The sequence below is a fragment of the Centruroides vittatus genome, unplaced genomic scaffold (assembly GCF_030686945.1).
Source record: "Centruroides vittatus isolate TY-2023 unplaced genomic scaffold, ASM3068694v2 contig_2066, whole genome shotgun sequence".
NCBI lineage: Eukaryota > Metazoa > Arthropoda > Arachnida > Scorpiones > Buthidae > Centruroides > Centruroides vittatus.
In genome coordinates this window covers 101,466-110,545 of record NW_027121280.1, presented here as the reverse complement: position 1 = coordinate 110,545, position 9,080 = coordinate 101,466, and the positions used below count along the sequence as shown (strand labels likewise).

General features: G+C 40.6%; 1 protein-coding gene across 1 annotated transcript in view; it reads left to right on the top strand.

Moving 5' to 3' along the window:
* The first annotated feature begins 3,499 nt into the window (after window positions 1-3,499).
* The window catches only part of LOC136970621 (semaphorin-5A-like), a 47,999-nt gene continuing 42,418 nt past the window's right edge, over window positions 3,500-9,080 (top strand). Inside the window, exons 1-2 of the mRNA XM_067265067.1 lie at window positions 3,500-3,520; window positions 3,680-3,823. Of these exons, the coding sequence (XP_067121168.1) occupies window positions 3,500-3,520; window positions 3,680-3,823 (165 nt within the window). The remainder of the gene's footprint in view (window positions 3,521-3,679; window positions 3,824-9,080) is intronic.

Here is a 9,080-nt window from a genome sequence, read left to right as displayed (position 1 = left end):
GATAATTTCCGGAATGGAAAACGGAAATTCACTTCCGAGATATTGCTTTACGGAAGTCGCGTATGGATTTTTCCGTTTCCGTGGAAACTTCGGGCTTCGCGTCCGTTGAAGAATAGGAAGGTCCCGTCTTCGGTTGGCTTATTTCACCCTCGAGTAAAGGTGTCGAGTGAATCCCGGGGTTCGTCCGCCGTCGACGGTCTTCGGGAGCCCTCCCGTCCTTAAACTTTCTTCGACCGACTCGCGGGTTCGCTCGACTTCTTGCGCCGAGTATTTAAATACGAAGTTCGTTCGGCCAATGGCGAGATGCTATTCGATTTCGTCACTCTCAGCCGAGATTCGAGGAAAGAACCGTCGCCGGCCAATTTGTAACGTACGCGAAACTGACGAAGCGTTCCTTGTCTTATCGGCGGGTTGGCCAAGTTACGCATCAGAAAAACCACGTATAATCGTAATGGACTGGCCCGTTTTCCTCGTCCATTATGTTAATTTCGACCACAACGTAAAGCCATTTCGGGACGTCGTGCGCCGACGCGTGGCCGGACGCTCCGACAGACGCCGAGAGTGTCGTCGGCCACGCGTATCGCGCCGTCAGACGGTATGGGTCCGGCGGGATTTTTCCGGAAAGACGCCGGCCTCGGGCATCCGCCCGACCTCCTCCCGGCGATTTTCGGGCGGCGCCGGCGGGAACGCCCGACCTTCGAACTCGGACCTTCGCCCGCGGGCCGAAAGTCCGTTCGCGCGTTCGCGTCTCGCGACGATCCGTTCGTCGCTAAATCGTTGCGACTCTCGTAATCTCGGCAATCGGATTTACAGATTAGAAATTTAATATCAATTCTACCACCGTTTAAAAATCAAACCACGCGAATTATCGCTAGTATCGTCATTATTTTCACCACCGACGGTAGAACCGACATGCGGAGGTGGCTTTTAAAACGCTTAAGCCAACTCCACGTGTCGGTATACCCGTCGCTGCCACACGCGCGCGTTTTCTAAATATACCAAACGCCAGACTTAACGTAAATAGTAGAGGAGGAAAAGACGTTTGTAACTCGAGTCCCCCCCACCCGTCGTTCGCCGTTGCGTTTTACTCGGGGTCGGATCCCTTCCTCCTCGTTACGCGCACGTAAAATGTTCCCGTTTTCTACTACCGATCGAATTTCGATACGTTAAAGTATTGGATAAACGTCGTCGGATTGCCAGGCGGCAGATTGCCGTCGCCGTCGTCGTAATTTATTCTCCTTCCCCCACCGTTTCCAGGACGCCCTTCGCTCTTAAATCCTATCTCTCGACTATAAACGTTCTTCGGCTTCTCCCGAATCGCACTTTGACGATCGACGTCGACTTCTATTTAAAATTGGCGAACAATGAGGATCGGTTAAAATAACCGGCGTCGTCCTCCAATTGAGTATGTTAACGAAGGGCGAGACGAAATTTTTGTTTTCGTTTGCGTGTTTAAATAGCGTCGTTTATTAGTCTGATGCAGAGACTAGTTTGAAACAATTAGGCTGTAACAAACAGTGGAGAACAAACGAAACAAAAATTTCTTCCATATCGTCGGTTATTTCGACGTAATTTGTCAAGTTGCCATAGTTTTCCCGTCTTATTTGTTTGTTAGGAATTCGAAAAATGCATTATAAATAGGCGTCGGCTTTTAAAAATCGACGAAAATTTGAATATTTAAACTGTCGTGGCTTCTTGCGCTTCCGTCGTTGGTGTAGTTTCGTTCTTTACGACGAAATATCAAGTGTAAGAAATTACTATAATAATAATAATAGAAATAATACATTCCTTAGCTTATAAATGCCGACGAATAGTTACGCGTGAATTTAAGCGAATCGTTACGCCCGATCTATAATGGAATAAGTTAGGCTAATTACAATGCACCGTCTAGAAACTGTCACCAAACTTTTCGATTTATTTATTTATTTCTGTTTTCTTTTACCGTCGTGGACGTCTGCTCTTCCCCTAACAAAGAATCCGAGTGGAAAGCGTGCGCCTGTTTTTAGCACTCTTCTCTCTTTTATCCGTTTTTTCCTCTCGTTCACGAATCTGTTCGTTGTTTCGAAATAATTTATGATTTCCGTTATCCGAAGTTCATCGGCTCGCACCGCGCTGGCATCCGACGCCGTGTCGTGCCGCGTAGCGTGGAAGACTGTTTTGCTCCGTCTGGGCTGGCACGTGGTCTGAGATTCTCGGACGCGTGTTCCGCCGACGAAAACGCGCCCGATAAGTCAGCGTCGGCGTCAGGACTTCCACTCCTCGAGGATTCGGCGCGCCGGCGGGAGGTCGGCGCCGCTCCGTACGGGGTCCGGATCCGGGCGGGAGTCGTCTGCGCCGAAATAGAAAAAGGGGAAGTCTCCCGCGATGCCTTCCTACCGCGGGCGACGGACGTTCGGACCGCGACATTTTCTCCGGATACGGTAAGTCTCCGGGCGCCCCGATTCTCATACCTAGCGCCACGTCATCCGCGCGTTCGCGTAAAGTGGTAAGGTCCGAAAGACCAGCGATGCGCGTTGCGTTTTTATGGTTTACGCGTGGCTCGCCTTGGTAAGACGATATCGTAGAAGCGGATTTCCCGCCCGTCCGAGGACCCGAGTCCGACTGCGCGGTCGACGCCTGGTTTCTCCTCCCTTCCGCCCTTCTCCCGCCGGCTTTCGCCCACTCCCCTCTTTGTCCCGGGTCTGGCGAAACTCCTTTCTTAGCTCGCTCCGACCCGTTCTCGTTTCTTTGCCTCCCTCCTCCGGTTACCCCTGGACTTATCGAATATAATGCGTCAGAAATTTTACAAATTATAAACTTTGATAACGATGCGAATAGAGAATGACAACCTGGCCATGGCGGACGAAAAATCCCTGCACAGTTTCGTCCCACAAAAATTTTAACTGTAAAAAATAGAACTTTTCGCCGAACTAATAAACAGTTTCTACTTAACGCAGCGCGCTTGTCCTTTTCTATTGGCTACACTTCTTTCTTTCCCAACTCTTTTGTCCCGGGAAAGCTCGTCCCCTTACAAAGCCGCTCCCAGACCTTAAGGTGGATTATTTCCAGGAAGAAGGTCGAATATCGGTAGAAATGTTTTGAACATTGAATTGTTCCCGAGGAGCTTTCTATGCATAATATATTAGAGGATAAATTTCAACAACGGAACGTTATTCATTCGACGATAAACTTAATATATTCGACAATAAACGGAAATATGGATATATTCGTAGACAGACTATCGTTTGCTTAAATTAGTCGCGCCGGGAACAGAAAATTAGAGAGTAAGCGCTACGACTACATTATTTTACATATTCTACTCCATTATTTGTTGTTAGCGTTCGCTATATTTATTTCTGGACCTATTAAATACAGTGTCGAAAAATAAGCTTGTTTGCCAATCGTCTTTAGCGTGTTCCATATAACTTTTAGCTTTTACGCTTGTGAAAATGTGGAACGAATAAACCTTATAAATTTAGTCAGGTATATTTTACACTGTTACCAATCGAAAAAGCTGTAGATGTTTGTTGTTTGTTCGTTGGTAAATCGCGAATATTGTTTTTCTTTTATATCGAAAGCATTTTTTTCTGTTATAAATAGGACCATAAGATGTATGAATAAAATATCCGCACTATTTTTTTTCTTTCAACTTAAGATTTTTTTCTTATCTTCTTTCAGAGAACATGAACGGCGGAAATAGCGTCGGCTGACAGTGGCGAGTTCATGGCAAACCTCTTCCGGTGGCTCCCGGGCCCCCTGTTGGCGGCCGCTCTCTTCTGTTTATGGCCGAGAAGATCGGAATCTGTCCTTCCGGAAGGAGATTTCCGCGTCATTTCGTATTCGGGTAAGAAAGCCTGTCCGAAAATAAAATAAATTATTTATTTTGTGAATATTAAAAAAAAAAAAAAAAAAAAATTCGCGAATACGATTCTTTTATTATCTCCGGTGAACTGAAGAAGTCTTTTCGTTTTGGTGCAGTGGTTCTCGAAGTGTATGGACCACTGATGGTCCGCAGACTGATCTAGTCAAAATAAAGTTTTATGTTGTTTGTTTATCTAGAGGAAATAACGTTCTCACGCATCGCCAATCTTTTGCATTACATTACGGTACATTACAATACCAGATAAGGGACTGGAAGGGACATAGATGGTTCGCGATTTGTCTGTGAGTTAAATAGTCGAATAACAGCATTTTTAAATGCCTTCTGTTGGCGAAATTTGCTGGGGTGTTTCATCCGCGAACGTTTGTCTAACTATCAACGTGGTATACGTGTCGATAGACATCTAGCGTCATTGTTTACGAATTCGAACTTAAACTTATATTACGAATAACGTACAGTATTAGTTATAATATTTAATGTGCAAAAAGTATTCGAAACTAATGGTTTCAGTAGCTTTCTTTCGGAAACTTGCGGGAAATTCGAATTCTGACGATTTTCCCGAAATATAGTCGAATTCTCTCTTTGTATATTTTGTCAATGGTCAAGCCTTTACGGGTCGTTATCGTCGCTCAAGAGTTAGATTTTTTTTTTTCGTGGGTAGAAGTATCGAGTCGTGTGTCGAAACGAACGTTTGTTGATCGTTTCCTTCGCTCGTCCTTCGAGTCCACCCCGTATGGGCGTAATTCGGTTCGCCTAGCTCCGAAGTAAACAAATGTCTCTTTATCTACGAAACGACTGAATGTTCGGATCTTTCCTTACTCTCGCGTCGATCTTAACTATCTTTTAGATTTAGCGGTAGATGAAGATCTTAGTGGCGATTCCACGTCGTAAAATGGCTGCAGAAACTGAAAGCGGCAAAGATTTTCGGTTTACCTCGACCGAAACGTAGCTGAGAGTTGAGAAAAGTTTAGCTTTTAGACGCCGCGCAGCGTTTCTGTTTTACATCAACCAGACAACCAAATAGACAAAATAGTATGTCATTAGGTCAAATGCAATTACATCAGTTCATTCATTGGAAAATTCAAAATGGCAGAAGAAGGCAATAGAAAGCGTGACGCCAATTTACAGGCATTTGTAGAATAAGTAAGGAAATAATATTGCTTATATAGGCCTAATAAATCGGATCCAAATTGCAAGGACCTTATACTTTAAGAAAACTGTCTCGTCGTCTATTACAGCAAAAAATTTTAAATGTTAAATGGATTATCATTATTTTATTTATTAATACTACGAAGAGTGAAGCCCAGAAAAGAGAAAACACGCGAAAGCGTTGCCAATGGTTGTAGTAGTTCCGACAACAATTTTCAGTTATTATTCTATACCTACTCTTCGTTTAAAATACCAGGAAAAAAATTGTCATTTTGTTGTTATAAACCCGTATTTAAATTTCGAAATTAAGTCGTAAATTATAAAAACAGTAACAGCTTATTTTGTTGGAAGAATTTTCCGTAATAAGATCGTGTCGGGCGTGTTTGGTGAACCCGCGAAAATTAATCCTTCTTAAGTCTGGAACCGGCCTTAAAGGTCGATTCATAGCTTGTGAGAACAGACTAGGGGAGTTAGTGTCCTCTCTTCTGTTATTTTCGCTTCATAAAGCATTCATACTTCGAAAGAAGGAAAGAGAAACACTCGTGCACTTGGGAGTATTCTAGCTTCAAAATATGGCTGCTCAGATAGATTTTAAAATGCTTATGGAAGTCTCGTCTTATTCGTAAACTTTTTTTTTTTTTAAAAAAAAAGAGAGAATATGCGTTTTTAATTAACTCAGAAAATGGGAGAATAAAAAATATTACAAATCGATTAAAAGAAATTCCGAAGTATAGTTTCGATATTTAATGTATATTAAATTTCGATCCTCTACTCGGGTAATTCTTTGTCCGTAATATAAATGAGTAAATAAACATTTTTATTTCTTTGATCTTGATTAACAGCGCAAAGAATTGCGGAGAAAAGTAGAAATTTCTTATTCACACGAACTAAAACGAAAGGGAAGAATGTCGTGAGTAATTTGCGAAACCAGAAAACGACACTAAATCAATTTAGTGTCGTTTTCTGGTTTTTCCATTGTTATGACTAACACTTCCTGATAATGGAAAAAAAGGACACTTAAGAAGTAATTTTATTGGTCAAAGTATCGGGTTTTTAACCTTTTGACTTTCAACAGTCAGAAAGTCGCGAAACCCTAGTAGTTTCAAAGCGCTGAAATTCAAAAGTCTCCGGAGCTATTGTTTCAACGAGTAGTTAATATAATAAGTCAATATCCGAGTTCAAATTATTTATCATCAGAAGTCGAATATATTAAAAATCGATTTCTTAGATTGATGGTTAACGTAATGATCTTCATTTCAATGAATCATCACAATTACGCGTTGACAGATTCCTCGGAAATGTAAATACGGTTATTCGCGCTCGAACGACCGGAATTTTCTGAAAAAGGGACATCGATGGAACAATATGAATGTTCATCTACCGAATGTTTCATAACGAACATGATTTCGAACGCATTAGTTCGGTAAATGCTAGTTTCTTTTTTTAATTCATAATCTAAAATCAATAGATAAAGAATACTCTCTATTTACATTTTTATTACTAGCATTTTAAATGGAAAATTATCCACCGATTCGTTTGATTGGGTAGTTTTAGCCTTTAGAGAACCGCTTGTAAGGAATAGATCTGTAATAGCTAACGACCTGGCAACATAATAACAGTGCGATGTTAATGGTGCCAGATAATACATCTTTTATATTGTCAATTACTTTGTTAAATTTGTTTACTTTATAGACTATGACGTATTGTGATTTAAACACAAGATAAAAGTTTTTATTATTATGTTTGAATAGTGAGGTTATCTAAACTTTTTACTCAAAACCCCTGAATGATTGGGTATGTTGCATGGGCAACATCACTGATTCGAAAGCACTTCTTTTCCCTTCTAGTTTTGATTCTGAATAGACACAGGTAAGTTGGTACACAACAAAGGTAGTTGTTTCTATTCATTCCATGCAACTTGTTTTAAATTCCGGTTTTTTAAAGTTTGAAGAAGTCTAAGACCTTGTTCTAGAGTAGCTAAATATTTATTTGTATGCTTCCATATTCTTCTTGATTTATTTCAGTGAGAACATTTTTCATAAACTTGGTGACTTCTCTGTAGTGAAGGTATATGGAAAAGAGCTCCAGCAGCCTGTTTGTTGCAAAAGTCTGTTAAATTGAAGAATGTGGGTATGTGCAGGTTCTTTCTACAGGAAAATATCACATCCGACGAGATTTTTGGAGGCGTGAAGAAGTTTGCTTCATGTATGAGGATGTTAGGAAACACTGCTCCATTCCTGGCTCTTCAGTATCCTTCAAAAACACGGGTATTCCTATTAACTTCAATGACTTGAATATTACTTTCTCGATTGTTATATATAACAGAGGAAAAGTACGGCGATCGGTCAAAAAATGACCCACAAGATTTGTACATTTTAGGGCTCAGGACACCCTGAAACGTCAAGAAATACAAAAGAATTCAGAGAATTTTTCTGTATGTATGGATGTTTGTTTGTTTGTTTGTGTGTATGTATTTGGGGTGATTTTGTTCATCCTCTTTAAAGCTTAATAGCGAGGTTGAGGCCGAAGTTTTAAACGCGAAAACGTGTACGTCGGACGTTCAGCGCCGCTTTCCTGTAAGCCTAGAAGTTTGACAATGGCGTTTGGAATGTCGAGCATGATTCCACTGACTTTCCAAACGCCATTGTCAAACTTCTAGGCTTACAGGAAAGCGGCGCTGAACGTCCGACGTACACGTTTTCGCGTTTAAAACTTCGGCCTCAACCTCGCTATTAACTCCTAAGATTTTTGTCAAAAATTTCTCAAATTTTGACGGAGATTTGTTTATTAGGGGGATTGATTCTATTAAGTTTTGGTGTTTAAAGGTCGAGGAGATTGGGAGATAATGGGAGTCGTGTGTATCTTCAATAGGGTCACACTTAATGACGATTTTACTTGTTATTAGCATTTACAATTTTTTTATAAACCCATCCCTATGCTCATAATTAAGCTTTTTGCCATTTTATAATAGTTTTTAAATAAAATATCGTAACAGATGCGGTTTTAAATGTTGCCGGGAAAGGTAAGCAATTCGTTGCTGGATTTTTCCTTCATGTAATCTGTTTTTCAGGTTATCCCAGTGACCTGAGCAGTGTTTTGACTTAACTTGCTCTCAGTGCTTGAGTTGAGTTCTGTTTTTTTTCTGTGTAAGTTCTAATGTGCATAATGTAAGGTCTGTGTAACTAGTAAACAGAAGTAAACATGACTTTTACGTTACCGCTTCTATTAAACCCTAACAAAAGAAATAGCAAGTAAAAAGAAGGAAACCCAGGAATTTGATTGCTCCGTATATTACCTACTGAAGTTAAGGAGGATAAGAGCAAACTTTTTTAAAGGAAACATACGAGGTCACATCATTAACGTTACTGAAGTTATATAATCATTTAGACAGAAACGTGTTTCTATTCACTCCATTTTAGGGTATTTTTAAAACAACTTTTCTGGCAGAATGGTCTTTCGATTACGATTTCATTCGGGTTAACTCGAATTCGCACTACTCGAGTTGATTTTTTTTAGTGGGAATACAATAAATCGGCACGGAATGAGCGGAATCAACGTTATTTCTTTGCTAACTTCGATTTAAGAACACTGGCTGAGCTCGATTTTTCCTTAATAAGTCCTTTTCGTCTCGAAACGGAATTGAAACATCTAGATGTTGTTCGAAAAAATATTACACGAAAATAAATTATTTACTTGAAATACTTAATTAGATATAGTTATAAAGATTAGTAATTTAAGATAAATTAATGCTCATAATATTTTCTATGATGTCTCGACTGATTTCCTAAACTCAATCCAGTGGCGTAGCTACGGTTCTCCGGGCCCAGTGCGGAACCAGATATGTGGGCCCCCGAAAAATTTTTCGGTCTTTTTTCTTGTGATTTTGGGGCCCCCATGGGCCTATCGCTTTCCAGGAGCCCGGTGCGGACCGCACCTACCGCACCCCCTAGCTAGGCCACTGACTCAATCGAAAGACTGCATTTTGGGGTTTTTTTTTGGAAAGAAGGCGATATCATAATGGCATCTTCCATAAGAAGCCATTATATTCTCCTTCCATTATTATTTAAAATAC